General features: G+C 54.3%; 8 protein-coding genes across 8 annotated transcripts; 5 read left to right on the forward strand and 3 right to left on the reverse strand.

Moving 5' to 3' along the window:
• Positions 1 to 372: 372 nt before the first annotated feature.
• Positions 373 to 1,689, forward strand: A1O7_00326 (uncharacterized protein; the record flags this gene model as incomplete). The annotated part of the gene is made up of 2 exons (XM_007754368.1): positions 373 to 688; positions 749 to 1,689. 2 exons carry the CDS (start codon positions 373 to 375, stop codon positions 1,687 to 1,689), a joined length of 1,257 nt encoding a protein of 418 aa, XP_007752558.1.
• A 223-nt stretch (positions 1,690 to 1,912) lies between these two features.
• On the reverse strand, positions 1,913 to 2,440 carry A1O7_00327 (uncharacterized protein; the record flags this gene model as incomplete). The annotated part of the gene is made up of 1 exon (XM_007754369.1): positions 1,913 to 2,440. One exon carries the CDS (start codon positions 2,438 to 2,440, stop codon positions 1,913 to 1,915), a length of 528 nt encoding a protein of 175 aa, XP_007752559.1.
• A 704-nt stretch (positions 2,441 to 3,144) lies between these two features.
• A1O7_00328 (Cullin 1) lies at positions 3,145 to 5,624 on the forward strand (the record flags this gene model as incomplete). The annotated part of the gene is made up of 4 exons (XM_007754370.1): positions 3,145 to 3,203; positions 3,255 to 3,329; positions 3,387 to 5,328; positions 5,436 to 5,624. The coding sequence occupies 4 exons, from the start codon at positions 3,145 to 3,147 to the stop codon at positions 5,622 to 5,624; spliced, it is 2,265 nt and encodes a 754-aa protein (XP_007752560.1).
• Positions 5,625 to 6,409: 785 nt separating this feature from the next.
• A1O7_00329 (uncharacterized protein) lies at positions 6,410 to 7,878 on the reverse strand (the record flags this gene model as incomplete). Its single annotated transcript, XM_007754371.1, has 2 exons — positions 6,410 to 7,529; positions 7,712 to 7,878. 2 exons carry the CDS (start codon positions 7,876 to 7,878, stop codon positions 6,410 to 6,412), a joined length of 1,287 nt encoding a protein of 428 aa, XP_007752561.1.
• Positions 7,879 to 9,280: 1,402 nt separating this feature from the next.
• Positions 9,281 to 10,015, forward strand: A1O7_00330 (uncharacterized protein; the record flags this gene model as incomplete). Its single annotated transcript, XM_007754372.1, has 1 exon — positions 9,281 to 10,015. The coding sequence occupies one exon, from the start codon at positions 9,281 to 9,283 to the stop codon at positions 10,013 to 10,015; it is 735 nt and encodes a 244-aa protein (XP_007752562.1).
• Positions 10,016 to 10,150: 135 nt separating this feature from the next.
• Positions 10,151 to 11,451, reverse strand: A1O7_00331 (uncharacterized protein; the record flags this gene model as incomplete). Its single annotated transcript, XM_007754373.1, has 2 exons — positions 10,151 to 10,944; positions 10,998 to 11,451. 2 exons carry the CDS (start codon positions 11,449 to 11,451, stop codon positions 10,151 to 10,153), a joined length of 1,248 nt encoding a protein of 415 aa, XP_007752563.1.
• A 602-nt stretch (positions 11,452 to 12,053) lies between these two features.
• A1O7_00332 (uncharacterized protein) lies at positions 12,054 to 14,018 on the forward strand (the record flags this gene model as incomplete). The annotated part of the gene is made up of 1 exon (XM_007754374.1): positions 12,054 to 14,018. One exon carries the CDS (start codon positions 12,054 to 12,056, stop codon positions 14,016 to 14,018), a length of 1,965 nt encoding a protein of 654 aa, XP_007752564.1.
• A 716-nt stretch (positions 14,019 to 14,734) lies between these two features.
• A1O7_00333 (uncharacterized protein) lies at positions 14,735 to 15,646 on the forward strand (the record flags this gene model as incomplete). Its single annotated transcript, XM_007754375.1, has 1 exon — positions 14,735 to 15,646. One exon carries the CDS (start codon positions 14,735 to 14,737, stop codon positions 15,644 to 15,646), a length of 912 nt encoding a protein of 303 aa, XP_007752565.1.
• Positions 15,647 to 15,941: the final 295 nt, after the last annotated feature.

Here is a 15,941-nt window from a genome sequence, read left to right on the forward strand (position 1 = left end):
TGAGAGCTGTTCGCTCAACGTCATGGCTACAACCGATGCATTGATTCGCCCCCAGTGAGGGATCCCTGTCGCGACGTCTGCGGCAACCAAAGCACCCCATTCGCCAAGCAGCTTCGGCGCCCAGTTGTTGGCACGCTGGCAGGCGCTGTTTACTGCTTAGATGCTAACAGGACAATCATTACCACTTTCAACATCACTTTCACAAGGCTGCATAAACAGCACTGACCTACAGGAGACCACATTGCAGGAGTCGCGAAACCAAACATATTGATCGTAAACACTGTCGTATTGGGGCCGGCCACTCGACATGCGTCTCCGCCATCGCCGCGATTGCTAGGGACTGTGTACCTCGTGCCGTCCGGTGGGATGGACATGGCGGATGAAGCTGGCTTCCCCTGGCAGGCTCCCTCAAGAGATCCCGAAAAAGAGACGGTTGTAAAGGCAGTCCAGCCGGTCAACAATGTGCGACCAGATGAAACGAAAGGAGACGAGGCACCCGCTTCGCCTGTTAAGATCACCACCACACAGCAGAACATCCAGCCTCGCAAGCACAACAACTCGTTACGCGGGAGACCTCACAGTGGCTCAGTCAAAGGTCCTCCGAGAGTAAACCATCCCATTCTCAATGCGTCGGCCGATCCCATCACCTCCAAGCCCACCTCCCCTCTCCCAGTCCGAACGATTCCGCGTAAGTAGACATATACGTTCTCCAAAAGAAAGTACGAGAGATGGCTAACCGTTGCAATAGCCTGGGTAAGAGACGCTGAAGAAGGCGACCTCGATGACCCTCAATTCCTCGTTCCGGACGCTCCGCATTCGGCCCTTGTTGCGCAACATCATTACAGCCCCTCTACCTCCAGACGACCGCTATTAGGCGACCAGCACCACCATACAGATGGACTCTACACGCATTCAAATCGTGCAACACCTTCACAGCCCTCCAGATGGATATCCTTTGCCCAGCCTAGCGCCTATGCGCAGGAGAACTTCGACGGCGAAAAGGTGGACCAGGAATGGCTGAATCGGAATATGACCGACTATTCGAAGGCGTGGTTGGCCGATCACGATGACGACGACGTGGAGGACAGCAGCAGTCGATACCGCGCTTTTCGTCGGAAGAGGAAAGTTTGGTACAAGCGCGCCCAGTTCACTGTCCTACGGAACCCTTTCATCCCTCTGATCTTCCGTATGATCGTGCTGGTCTTTGCCATTGCCGCCATGGCTCTGGGTGCCTCAATATACCATGAAACTGGTAAGATCGCCAGATGCATCGCGCAACCACCAGGACGGCGCAGCCCGGATTGTCTCGAGCGCATCGGGCCTACGGCCACGGACTACTACCGCGACCCCTCCGGCTTGATGGCCATAATTGTCGATTCCATCGCGATAGTGTACACCGTCTACATCACCTACGATGAATACTTCTCGAAACCTCTGGGACTCCGACCTGCCAGGGCAAAAGTACGACTGGTGCTACTGGACTTGTTCTTTGTGGTGTTTCAGTCTGCCAATCTTGCCCTGAGTTTCGAATCTCTGACAGTAGATGAAGGGGCCTGTAAGGCTCCTACACAACCAACGACAGCTGGCAGGTTCGATAAAGTCTGCGACAGGGCCGAGTCATTGAGCTCGGTCTTGTTGGTGTCACTTACTGCGTGGCTGCTGACATTTTCTGTTAGCGTGTTGAGGTAAGCATTGTCCCATCTTTCCTTGCAACCCATGCTAATGGGCGTGAATTCCAGGCTGGTAGAACGGATCGACACGAAGTGAAACGAATAATGATTGAACACTCAATAAAGTAGCATCATTTCTGTTCACAGTCATATCCCTCTCAGACGGGAATAACATGAACAGCGCTAGTCCTGTTGCACATGTACTCTATTCTGGTATTTCGTAGTGCCGCTTCAATGCACCATCACGGGGAGAGGCTCGGCCCATCGTCACCATAGATGGGGTCGCGCTTGAACCAACTCACGCCCTCAATTTGCTTGACCTGCTCCTCCTCACCGGCTTTACCATAACACATATCCCAGGACTTCCCTGTCGGATAGGAGCCTACCATTTGGAACCCGCCAAAGTCCTCCAGCAACCGATGGCCTACTCCGGCAGGAACTATCACCACGTCACCTTGGTTCAGCACAGGTTCCACGCGCCCTTCGTTTTCTTCCCCACCAAAGCAACATTTGGCAGATCCGGCCACAACGCTGAGTACTTCATGCGTATTTGAGTGGAAGTGCGTTTCGCTAAACATGGTGTAGGTCCATTGTGGAGATACTACCCCGATAGATCTCAGATGAGATTCGACGGAAGAAGGAGCGGGGTTTGAGAAGACACCATAATAGATCATGAGTGGTTTGCGCTGGATCGACGTGTTTGGTATGCGCTGATAGGCAGGGATTTGGTGTCGAGAGACGCGCAAGACGCTCAAGGGAGCAACGGCCATGCTGGTTGATAGAGGAGAAAGAAAGCAAGACGAAGCGTTTTCCGCCAGTGAAGAGCTATCGCCGCAGCTGCTTGTGTCGATGCCAGCGTCCAAGCGTTGCCGACTTAATCAACAAGACACAGGACTGTCCTTTTGTTCAAATCGTCAACCTCAGGCGACCTCATACCCAGGATGGCACAGTTTGATTTGAATCATGGACAATGACGTAGTTTGTCAGAATTGTGCTTTTTCCTGTCCGAAGATTATCCGGCGCGTCTGCGCCGATCTCACTTTAGTCATCCGCCATGGGAACAACGATAATCCGGCTCGCAGGGGCGAATGTAGGCAGTGACATTCAGGCTCTGGTCCGCTCTCAACTGACCATTATCCAGACAAGTCTGTTGTGCTTGCTTGTGAGCAAGGCAAAGGCCCTCTTTCTTTATCTTCGCACCGTGGACCTACACACAGTACTGTGTAGGTGAATGAAGGAGGCCCTTGCGCTGTGGTAGTGACTCAAGCGCAAGGCAACTGTTCACTACTTCAACTTCGTCTCCTCTGTCACCAGGACCTTGCGCACCGATCTGACACCGGGCACTGGTACGACGAGCCAAGATACATCCTACCCTACAGAGTTCAACGGCCCGGCGAAATTGCCTCTCAGGACCGGTCTGCCTGTCCGTCCTTCCCGTTCATCGCTCTCCGCATCCTTCGAACACTCCACAGAGATGCCTCCCGCCACGGCGACCAATCCGGCCATGAGGGCCCGGGATGATCTGGACTCGACGTAAGAGGTGTGGGAGAAGATGGGGTGTGTTCTTTGGCTTACATGTTTTAGGTGGACATATCTCGAGAAGAACGTCAACAACGTCATGACCAAATTGCAGGAAGGTCTGGACATGAAGACTTACATGTATGCGTTGCCCACTTCTGTCGTCTATCCGGCGCCATTTATCTAACCTTGACGTAGGGGCGTTTACACAGCAGTTCACAATTTCTGTACCTCGCAGAAAGCCGCAACCAGCCAGCAAGGTGCCTCACAAGTGTCTCTGAGCCAGAGTCACCGTGGCGCTCATCTGTTGGGCGAAGAACTGTACCAGCTGCTCGGTCAGTACCTCACAGAACACCTCAAAGGCGTCTTGGTCGCATCCGAGTCGCACTCAGACGAAGCCCTGCTCACCTTCTACATCCGCGAGTGGAAGCGATACACCGATGCGGCAAAGTACAACAACCATCTCTTCCGATATCTGAATCGGCATTGGGTCAAACGAGAGATCGACGAAGGCAAGAAGAACGTTTACGATGTCTACACACTCCATCTAGTCAAGTGGAAGGATGATTTCTTCAAGGCTGTTGAGTCCAAAGTCATGGACGCTGTTCTGCGGCTTGTGGAGAAGCAGCGCAACGGCGAGACCATCGACCAGATGCAGATCAAGGCGATCGTCGACTCCTTCGTCTCGCTCGGCTTGGACGAGCTCGATAGCACCAAGTCGACTCTCGATGTCTACCGCATGTATTTCGAACGTCCCTTCATTGCCGCCACAAAAGAGTACTACACCAACGAGTCCAGACGGTTCGTAGCAGAGAACAGTGTTGTCGAATACATGAAGAAGGCGGAAGCACGGCTCGAGGAAGAGAAGGAACGTGTTGGTCTGTTCCTGCATCCGGACATTATGAAGAAACTCATGGAAACCTGCAACGAAGCCCTGATTAGCGCTCATTCGGTCTTGCTGCGAGACGAGTTCCAGCTGCTGCTCGACAACGAACGAACTGAAGATCTCGCCCGGATGTACAAACTCCTGTCGCGCATCAAAGATGGCTTGGAGCCTCTCAGAACCCGCTTCGAAGCACATGTCCGGAAAGCCGGACTTGCAGCGGTCGAGAAGGTCGCGGCGCAGGGTGATAACTTCGAGCCCAAGATCTATGTCGACGCTTTGCTTGAGATCCACAGCAAATATCAGCAACTCGTCAACGTTGCCTTCAATGGAGAGTCCGAATTCGTGCGGTCGCTCGACAACGCTTGCCAGGAGTTCGTCAACCACAACCAAGTTTGCAAAACCAATTCTACCCGATCACCGGAATTACTCGCCAAGTACGCCGATCAACTTCTCAAGAAGGGAGCCAAGGCCGCAGACGAGTCTGAGCTCGAAGAACTGCTTGTCCAGATCATGGTTGTCTTCAAGTACATTGAGGACAAGGATGTGTTCCAGAAATTCTACTCACGAATGTTGGCCAAGCGCCTTGTCCACACTAGCTCAGTGTCCGATGACGCGGAAACGAGCATGATTAGCAAATTGAAAGAGGCGTGCGGTTACGAATACACCAACAAGCTTCAGCGCATGTTCCAAGACGTCCAGATCTCCAAGGATCTCAATATTGCTTACAAAGATTTCAACGACAAGCTTGTGGAGGATAACCCTGACAGAAAGATTGTGGATTCCACATTCCAGATTCTCGGCACAGGATTTTGGCCACTGAACGCACCGAACACACCATTCGCCCCTCCTGCCGAGATCAGCAAAGCTGTCGACTCGTTTTCCAAATTCTATGATGGCAAGCACAACGGCCGCAAGTTGACATGGCTCTGGAACTTGTGCAAAGGGGAGATCCGTGCCAACTACATCAAGAGCCAAAAGGTTCCCTACACTTTTCAGGTGTCAACCTATCAGATGGCCATCTTGCTACTGTTCAATGACGCCGACAAGATGGATTACACTGACATCAAGGAAATCACCAAGCTGACCGAGGAGACTATCGAACCTGCCATCAACATTCTGTGCAAGGCTCGTGTCTTGAATGCAACACCGGAAGACGGCAAAGCGGAGCCTGGTACCAGCTACTCCTTGAACTACAACTTCAAGAACAAGAAGGTCAAGATCAACCTGAATATTATTCCTAAGACAGAGCAAAAGGTCGAGTCCGAGGACACCCACAAGACGATTGAGGAGGATCGGAAACTATTGCTTCAGGCAAGATTCTACTTTTGTGATTGCTGTACTTATTTACTGACCTGCTCTAGGCCGTTATTGTCCGGATCATGAAGGGCCGCAAGAAGCTCAAGCACGTCCACCTTGTCGAAGAAGTCATCAACCAAGTCCGAAATCGTTTCCCGCCTAAGATCTCTGACATCAAGAAGAACATCGATGCCCTGATGGAGAAAGACTACATTGAGCGACTTGATAACGACGAGCTGGCTTACATTGCTTGAATAACCCATGCCATTGCTTTTACGATATTGCGATTGCAAACATACGGAACTTTCTCATGGGTTATCAATCTCTTAGGGCTCGGGCGCTGCGGGCTTATGAGGGTGCCGTGTGCTGTGCTAATCTTGCTTGCGACGCCTTGGGCAGTCAATAGTCCGACTGAACCTTCGGCGAATCGGGATTCGAATACATTCTAGGGGGGATGAAAGCGCAAAGTTGATCCATCTTTTTCAGCATTGCGCGGTGCTGGAGCGGGATTTGCCGGGTCTCTCACGGACATATCCCTACAATCACGGTCTCATCAAAGGTTGTTGATGCTGGGAAGCAAGATCATGGTGATGGGAATGAATACCAACGGGATGAATCACGAGAAATGCACAACTCTAACGCACGACAAATGCAGAAGGGCAAGGGTGTTGAACAGCCTCCGGTGCTAGGACGGGACGAGACAACTCAGCTAGTAGCTTCCTTCCCACACGACAATGGAGGTTATGCAAGAACAGAAGCTGCTTCTTCAGAGCGGCCAAAACGTGAAACACGCTCAAGAGAACGAATCCTCATCCTATCCTAATTCTACCCGACGTGTTCTCGTTTGACCTAGCAGGGCTCGTGTCATTTTAACCGCTTCTAGCTTGACCCTCTGACTGCGAAGATGAACTAGCAAACCAGGAAACCTCAGCACCCAAGTTCTAATCTTCGGAGCCCCTTGCTAATCCACGTCGGTCCAACAGCACATCACACGTAACACGGCATCGATACATCAGAAGGGCGAACTTGTCAAGCCACCTCATCGCCCTTCGCCCGCTGCGTGCCCCTCTCGCTCCCCACCCTCCCCAACTTCCTCATCTTTCCCATCCTCCACCCTCTTCCGTCCAACGAAAAACCAACACGGGCTGAAAATGCCCGCCTCCGCCGCATCGGCCACCGAGTCCACACACACGGCCATCGTGTCCATGGCCTGCATGACGCCCCCGTCCACGACCCCGACCTTCTCCCCGAAATACACGTACCAGTAACACAGCCGGCGCATGAGGCGCGACATCTTAAAGCACGTCCACCAGTCCGTCCACGTCGTGGCGAGGTCGTGTCGCCCACGTAGAGGGAACGTCCAGGGCCGATACATCGTGCGGGGGACGTGAAGGGCGTCAGGTGGAGGAAGGGGCACGGAGGGCCCCGGCGCGTAATCCGGGCCGGAGACGAAAGGGATGAGGACCGATGAGGGGGACGTCCTGTCCCCTGAGTGACCGTGGGTGTCGGCGCGGTCAAAACACGCCGCGAAATCTTCTTCATGCTCAATCTCGAACCCCGCCGCCAGGAACTGGCGTCTCGTCTGCTCGCTCCGCTGCAGATCCGGGATGGCGTTGCCCCGTTCGATGCGGTTGCGCATGCGCACGTGCGTCGGGTCCGAGATGTCGTAGCGCGGCGTGAGCACCCACTCTGAGGACGCGAAGGGGGCGCCTCGTTTCAGCACGCGGTGGATCTCCGCGTATACGGCGCCCAACGAGCCCGCATGGCACGTGGATTCAAAGGCGAAGGCGGCGTCGAAGCTCCCGTCCGCGAACGGCATCGCCATAAAGTCACCTTGTAAAAAGGTGCATTTCTCCGAGAGGCCCTCGAGCAGAGTCAGGTAGATCGCGCGGTCGACTTGGGTCTGGTTGATCGTGAGGCCGACCACCGTGCAGCCTGTCAGGCGGGCGATGGCGCGGGCGGGCGCCCCGATGCCGCATCCGACGTCGAGGACGAGCATGCCCGCGCGCAGGCCGGCGAGGTGGGCGAGACGGTGTTCGCAGAATTGCATCGCCGTTGCGAGGGTCGAGTCGTGGGGCGGGTAGGTGGGGACGAAGGGCGCGTAGTGGAAGTGGGTTGACCAGTCGGCTTCGTAGGCCGCGGTGGCGAAGGCGTAGTATCTGTAGTGGGAGGGGGGATTGTTGTTAGTGAGTGCGCACACTCATGGTACTGGCCCTGAGGCTGGGGGGTTGAAGCCGTTATGAGAAAAGATACAGACTTCAAGGTGACTGCGAACGATACAGTATCTCTCGGTTGTGGTCTCTGAGAGTCGCGGATCGAAATAAGACAAATAGGTACTTACGAGTCAACAAGTTGCGCCGCTTTCCCCTGTCTCGCCTTGTGGGCGTCCTCTGAGACGGGGTCTCGATCGTCAGCATCATCGTGGTTCGCATTGTAGTGCGAGGAGAATGTGCCGGTGACTTTGGCGAAGTCTTTGATCTTCCTCGAGAAGCCGCCACGATCGCCCATCGTGCGTAATTTCTACACGTTAGCAGTGTTGAATTGAATGTTGGCAATCCCGACAAAGCTGCAGTGCCGACACGATTTGAATGACTGGGGTCCGCTTGACAGGAGATACAGTATCTTTCGTGAGTGGCAGGTGTGCTTGACGAGGCTGAGAGGGTGAGTTGGCCTGTGCGTAAAAGACATAAACCAGAGAATGTGCTCCATTGTCTGCGAGAACAATACTAACTGTCAGGGGATCACGATCCCTTGCCATCATAACATCGGCTCAGCAGGTCGTTTGCTGGCTTGGCTGTGTTGGATGAAGCTGAGCCCACCGTCGCCGCCTGGACTAAACAAAATCATCCCTCGAGAATGTCGAAGCAGCACGTTGACGACTCATTTTTGGTGCCCGCATACTTCTGCGGAACGTCGTCTTCTTTTGACGTAACCTGCTTGTTGTGAGATGGCACTGATCAAATACGGCTCTCCTGGTGGCAGCAGCGGCTAGAAGATCTGACCCGGCCAGAACTTCACGTTCGGTAAGCACGCACCCTACCTCGACACTTACTGCAGTTGCAAAAGCGAATAATCTTCGAGTGAGTCGCGGCCTTGCATTACATCGCCATGACCACCGACACGAAAATGGTGACCTCTCCAGGGTGCCTTTCCTCCAACTCTGCTGTGGCTGGTGGGTCCCTCGAGAGCTATCGATGGTGCAGCATCCTTTCCCCTGGATCTCGTCCATCATGCTCTCCCGGACATGGAGTTCCGCAACGAGCCGCACTCACCGTATCTTCCACGTCCATTGCGAGTCTCCTGTGCGAGCTGGTGTTGTTTTCCAAGGTTACCGATTTGAAGCGCGTTTGCTTGATAGATGCGGTAGGCAAACTGAGTTCGGGACTTGTCACGAGAGATTCTTCTTTGGCCAGACATACCTGCAGTGTGCTCCGTACAGCACCCTGAATATGCAGCGTAGTGCGCGAAAGAAGCTCGAAGCTCTAAATCATGTTTTCTCGAGCTCGCTGGACGCTTACGCTGAGGAAGTGCAGTCTCGCAAAATGGACGAGGAAGTGGATGCCGCCGAGGTCCTGAGCAACAGTTACGATACAACTCTCTTCAAGCCTCTGATCAGATTAGAGCTATGCTACCTCATGCGATATGTGTTGTAGTATACAGCGGTGAAGGGAGGTCAAGAGGGAGAGAGCTGGCGAGGATTACGAGATGTATGTTACCAGCAGGGAGGTATCTACTTCACCGTACCGACCATACGCCAAAGCATAAACACCAGACGCGTCCCTATGCGCTTGCTGCTCCGCGTCGTGGGGTCCAAGTACTGTACAATACACTCGGAGCATCACCGACAAACAAGGCACCCATATGGTAAAATCAGGATACCAAATTCCTGTACATGAGCCTGCACACAAGCATGGAAGACGCCTCAATAACGTCCCTCAAGGCAGACTTCATCCGCACTCAAGTCCGCCAACTCGACACCCTCCTCGAACCATCCAAGCGATGGCGCGAGCTCCTGCCCGCACCCGCCGACGAAGGCCAGCTCAGCGACAAGACGATCGCGGACTTAGTCACCAAAGCCAACGACAAGATCCGGCAACATAACCGGCTGATCTTCTCGACGCAGTCCCAACGGCACGTTGCGGAACAGATCGAGTCTCTACACTGGAACCTCGTCTCGGGCGACTTGGAGCGCGCGGAGGCTGATACTGTGGTTATCCTTCGCGATGCAGAGTTGACGGACGCGCAGGTCATACGGTCTTTGCCGCAGGAGTATGACGATCTATATGTCCATCCGGATCATGAAATGCAGGAAGGCGAGGCAGAGAGGTATACCCTGTTGCGCGAGCGGTTGTTGGAGTCATGTCAGAAGAGAGACGCGTTGAAGAGGAAGTTGGCACGGTATCAAGAGCTAAAAAGGTTGCTTGAGCCTTTGAACGAACCGCAGGAGAATGGGCAGCCGAATTTGGTCACGAGGGACGGAGAATTGAGCCAGCAGCTGGACCGGATGAGGGTGTTAATGGCAAGAGTGATGGGACGAATCAACGGGATGAGCGATTCGGGGGTAGGTGGGAAGACACTGCAGGAAAATGCCCCGGCACCACTGACAGATCAACAAAAGCTCGCACGCGTCATGGGATTGGGGTGAAGAGATCAAAGATGTTGTGCATTTGCTGCCGATACCACCGGCCCGACTCTGGTGATACAGCCACTATCGTGCGTCAACGCTCCAGATGTGCGACAAGCGGAACGCCGTGAAGATGCAAATGCCCGGAAACACGACTCATTCATCATCAGCTTCCTCCACAGTCGGGGCAACGTGCCGCTTGGCCGCCGTTGACGCTGCACCTGGCTCGGCACCAGAAGTGACAGCCGCACCATTCGAAGATGAGGGGAGAGCCACCACGGCCGGAGCAGTCTGGTTCTTCTCACCACCACTACCTGCAGACTCAGCGAGCTTCTTCTGCGCCTTTCGGGCCCTCTTCTCCTTCTTCTTCCTCTTGATGTCTTCCTTCGTCTCATGCCAGCCCCACAGTGGCCGGAAGCTGTCAAAGAAGCCGACATCCTCGAATAAATTGGGGTACAACCACAAACCCGGTGGGACGAGGAAGAATGTTATGACGAAGAGAATGAGCCGGAAGATGGCCATAGCGAAGAAGAGCGCAATGAGCCCCATCAAGCCGACCGAGAGGTACCACACGCCGAGTCTCAGCTTCAGCGGCCATAGGGGGAAGAGAACCACAGCGAAGACTGCAATCAGGGCGAGGCCGGCCCACAGTTTCGTCTTCCATTGTGATCCTTCAAATAGCCACACATAGTGCATCATCGGGTCGAAATCTTGTTGTTGCTCGATCTTGACTTCCCAGAGTCCCTTGACTCGTTTCTCTTTCTTGGGTTTGGCGTGGTTGTGACCCTCGTGCGGGTCTTTCTTGGACACACGCAGGGCGAGCATCGACAAGGGAAGAAGCTGTAGTGTCTGGCGGGCATCGACGTCGTTCTCGACCTTGGGTAGAAGAGGATTTTTCTTTTGCGCTTTCTTGTAGGCATCGGATTGGAGGGCTCGGAAGGCTCGTTTGACTTGATGGTGGGTCAGCATCCCTGGTGGGAGGAGCGGATGAACGCAGTCTTACCTTTGAACATATCCTTTCTCTCTCCGTTGAAGATACACGTCCTGGTCTTCAGGTCCTGGCCACGTAGAAACTTTGCGACAGCGAGCGCCTCGGGTTTCGCCTCGACGTTCGCATTCACTGGGATATGTTGAACTTGCTGCCCAGGCGGAGGTCCTCCAGGTCTTGACTGTTGCTGCTGTGGTTGGCCTTGTCCTTGTGCCTGCTGCTGTTGTTGAGCCTGTTGCATCTGCTGTTGCCGCATGAACTGTTGCCGTGCCTCTTCCTGCTTCATCTGGACAAACTGCTGCGGGGTCATGCCCGCTTTCGCGGCTTCGGTCTCGATCTGTTGGCGCTGAAAGGCTTGGAACTGTGGAATGGTCATGCCTCGCTTTTGCGCTTCCATGGCGATCAGTTGTTGGATTTGCTGCTGGTTGAAGGGAGGCCCGCCGGGCGGGGGTCCGCCTGGTGATGCCATGGTTCCGAGAATGTCAGAGCAGGAGAAGATGCAGTTGAGTGTAGAAGACGGGTGTTTTGAGACCTCGCGAGAGGAAGCAGCAAGAAAGTGTCTCCAAGGCCAGACACTAGCAGCGAAAGAAGGGTTGTGTGGTGTGAGGGTGCGATTACAATTCACGAGAAGACACGGTTTGAGATGGACTTCAGGGTCCAAAATTCTGGAGACACACTGGCATGTCCTGTGTGGCGCAGCTGCGCCACGATCTCTCAGCCACTCATCATCTGACTAAGCACGACGAGGCGGGATCTGCACGTAACTCTAGGCCCAGATTCGGAGCTGTGGCTGTGCAGTCGCATCTCGCGTCCAAAGTATCATCGTCGACAGCAATGACCAAACTCGACGTTAGCATCACAAACGACATTCTCCATCCCGAGTCTGTGACCCCAGACGCTGTCAAGCGCGACCTGCCGACGTGTTACCTGTGCAACAAAAGCACTAGCCGCCAACGTGTGCGGTCTCTTTCTCAAAGCACCGACAGGTCGCATCTGCGGTTCCCCGGTGCCCAGGGCTGGCCAGCTATACTTCTCAAGATGTCGAGATAGCATCCGCAGCGAGTTGAACACATGACTTCGCTCGAATACAAACCTGACCCCGGCGCTACCCCAGATGACCACTGGGCCACGGTTTATCTGTCCATGCGAGATGCGTCGGGAGAGATACCCATCAACTACATAACCCATCCGGGCGTGCATGTCACTCAAGCATGCTTTGCCGATGGAGTGTATGACGACCTCCCGACGCAAACCTGTATTTCAGATCTGTTCGCCCGGCATTTTCGCCGACTAATCATCGACCTCTACTGGGACAACATCAACCGCCAATTCAACCTTTGTCCAGTCGAATTACCGCCTCTGGTTGGCAACTCATCGACGGGCTACAGCGTCGATTCTTCCGCGCTCTACTCAATCACAGCGTCCACGTCGCTCAGTCCCACAGACCCAGCCACCACAATTGCGTCAAATGCGACAACATCTGTAGGAACGTCCTTCGAGAAGCGCCAATCTTCGGCCTCGTCCTTGACCGCCTCGACTTCATCAACAAATCCTTCGCTTACCACATCTGTGAATGCCACTGCCGCGGTCAGTAGCAGTGCTGCCACCTCAACCACGGATGTGGCAGTTCCAACTTCGACGGGTGTTTCTGGCAGCAGTTTACTGGAGTTGGGTCCTTACGTGTGCAGCCTCGACCTTAATATCGGCTCCATCATTTCTTTGTACAGTGACTACTTTGAGCACACATCGGATACCATCTCAGCACGATTACATTTCTTGGATATCAATCTGCACGCTGCGGCACCGTTTACAGATCCTTCAGCACCTGCCCATACGCCCATGTCCGGCCGACTCCCTGGGGGCGATGATCTCGTAGGAGCTAAGTTTCGCAACAACTTTGCTAGAAACCTCTTCACGCCACAGGACCTGGAAGACGATCGGCAGAATCTTAATCAGTCCTGGTTTCGAGACAGTTATCGAGTCAATACTGACACAGCATACTTTAGCACCGTAGCGACGGCCAAGGATCGTGTGCTTTCCACCCCGGATGGCTGGCCAGGTGAAGCTTGGGTCTTGCTCACCGACAGTCGGAGACTTCTGGTGAGCTGGGGTGAGGTTGATGCTCAGATGGCACAGTATGATTTCCTGACCGACTCAAGCAACGTCTTCAACGCAAGTGATCTGAACACAAGTCCGGCAGTTGCATGGGACGCCCGCGGCGATCTAACCTCAGGCTGCTTTTACCACGAAGGGGACAATTCTGTCACCGCGACTAACGCGACCTGGGCAATGGCTGTAATCGATAACACAGACCCCAGCGCTCTCCCCACTCTTGCCCGGAACATGACAGCATGTGGAATATCTCCGGTGTTGAACATGACCCTTGGTGGCTCCGGTGCACAGAATAACATGTCTTCTTATCGTGACTTTGTCCAGTCAACCGTCTTTGGGTGGGCTCCCGGAGAGCCGGCGAACGCCTCCTCGATGAAGGAGAATGAGGACTTGCGGTGCGCTGTCCTGGACGCAACCGGCGCGTACAGAGGGCACTGGCGCGTCGAAACCTGCCAGAAATCACGCAGGGCTGCATGTCGCATTGCTGGTCAACCATACGCGTGGCGGCTGTCTACGTTCAACGTTCCCTTTGGTGCCGCTCCCGACGCATGTCCAGAACACACCGAGTTTGATCTCCCAAGGACTGGGCTTGAGAACACATACCTGTATCATAAGGTGCTGAATGACACCTCCGGCGACTGCGATGATGATTGTGACGAGATCATGTCCGGGATCTGGATCAATTTCAACTCCCTCGATCAGCCTGATTGTTGGGTGATAGACGGCCCGAATGGGACGTGTCCATACTCGGACTTTCAAGAAGGACAGCAACAGCGACAGATCCTCATCCCTACCATCGCAGCAATTATCATTTTGATCTTGAGCGTTCTGACTCTGTTAGTCAAATGTAACCAGAATCGAAGGAATGGCCGGGCAAGGAGACGGGGAGATCATGGATGGGAGTACGAGGGTATTCCTTCTTGAGGACTTGTTCCGGGAATCTATTACCCACCAGCATTGTACACTCACATCGTAAAGAGTGAACTACCAAGCTGGCGCGGATTGTCTCCTCGCAGCAGAGGCCAGGATGGCGTTGTGCCTGAAGTCCATGTGGGTCGGACCAACTCTGCTCCGACTGGCACATGTCGGCGACTTTCGACCAAGACACGTCGGACCCGGCAGAACACGGCAAATCAACATGACTCAGCGCAACCACCAGCAAGCACACCACAGGAGGAGGCGTAGCCTTGCGCAACACCTTTAGTCAAGGGCGATGTAGATTTCAAACCGCAGTCAGCTACCGTGCGCATATCTCGTGCGGAGACTTTCGAGACTGTGGCAGTGGTCGACGATTCGGCCGGTCGAAAAGAGGTGGGGATTTCTAAGCTGCAGGCAGGCATGGGCACGCCTGAAAAAGGAAATGACTTGTATATACAGTCCCTGACAATAAGGTATAAAGGAGGGCACCTTTCCTTACAGAAGGACTGTTCAACCATTCGACCCCCATTGCACCATATCACATCATTTCTGTCGAGCCATCCGCAATCAGACACAAACTCACCTCCACATCCCGCATTGACACTTCCAGACCAGCCCCACATCATACCACAGCATCGACGAGATATCGTCCCTTCAAGTCAGTCCGCCATAGTAAGCGTTCCTTAGAACACCAAAGTGACGCTCAGCAGATCCACGTCAAAATGGCCTCCACCACCAAAGTCGCCCTCGCCGGAGCCACAGGCAACATCGGCGTCCCGACGCTCAAAGCCCTGCTGAACGCCAACCACGACGTCGTCGTACTCACGCGCAAGGGGTCCGACAGCGCGTCAAAACTGCCCAAGGCATCAAACCTCACTGTCAAGGAAGTCGACTACCAATCCGTGGACGACCTAACCTCAGCACTCCAGGGCGTCAAGGTCGTGGTCTCGACCCTCGCCACGGCCTCGATCGGCGAACAGAACCCTCTCATCGACGCCGCCGTCGCCGCCGGAGTCGAGAGATTTCTCCCTTCCGAGTTTGGATCTGACACAGTCAACCCGTCCACCTCGAAGCTGCCTGTCTTCAAATTCAAGGTCGCCACGCAGGAGTACTTGAAGGAAAAGGCCTCCCAGAACCCGTCCTTCAGCTACACGCTGGTCATCACGGGCCCGTTCTTCGACTGGGGTCTCGAGCACGGCTTCATCCTCAACCCCAAGGCCCACACGGGCACGCTGTGGAACGGCGGAGACATGGACTTTTCGACGACGACGCTGGCGTCGATCGGCCAGGCCGTCGTCGGCGTGGTGGCCCATCTGGACGAGACCAAGAACCGGGCCGTCTACGTGCATGATGCGGTCACCACGCAGAACAAGCTGATCGCGTACGCCAAGGAGAAGGACGGCAAGGAGTGGGATACGACGGTCAAGAGCACCAAGGATGTGTATGACGAGAGTATGAAGGAGTTGACGAGTGGGGGAGACATCGGCAAGGCCATGGTCGGGTTCATCCTTTCCGGCATCTTTGGGGGGAAGGAGACCGGTGGAACCTCTGAGGGGAGGGATGATAACAAGCTGTTGGGATTGAAGGGGTTCTCCGAGGACGAGGTCAAGGCTCTGGTGCAGAGTTTCGTGTGAGTTCTTCAACTTCCGTGCAGGCAGCACGAGCAGGGGCACGGAACAATAAGGGGGAAGCTATGAACAAAAATTTGGGCCATGGGCTGACTTTCAACCTTACGATACAGAGACGGTCGTGCTGGGAAATTGTAACTGCGTACGTAGGATGAGATAGCTCGGCTGACGAGATGGACCTTCGTTCGGGCACCTGGATCAGATCAGCTCAGGTCAAGTCGAGTCATATCCGTATCACGATGCTACTACCTACGTCTTCATTCCGTTTGCATTTCATTTCACGTTGGTTGATCTAGAAGCA

The sequence above is a fragment of the Cladophialophora yegresii genome (genome assembly GCF_000585515.1).
Source record: "Cladophialophora yegresii CBS 114405 chromosome Unknown aczIN-supercont1.1, whole genome shotgun sequence".
Classification (NCBI taxonomy): Eukaryota; Fungi; Ascomycota; class Eurotiomycetes; order Chaetothyriales; family Herpotrichiellaceae; genus Cladophialophora; species Cladophialophora yegresii.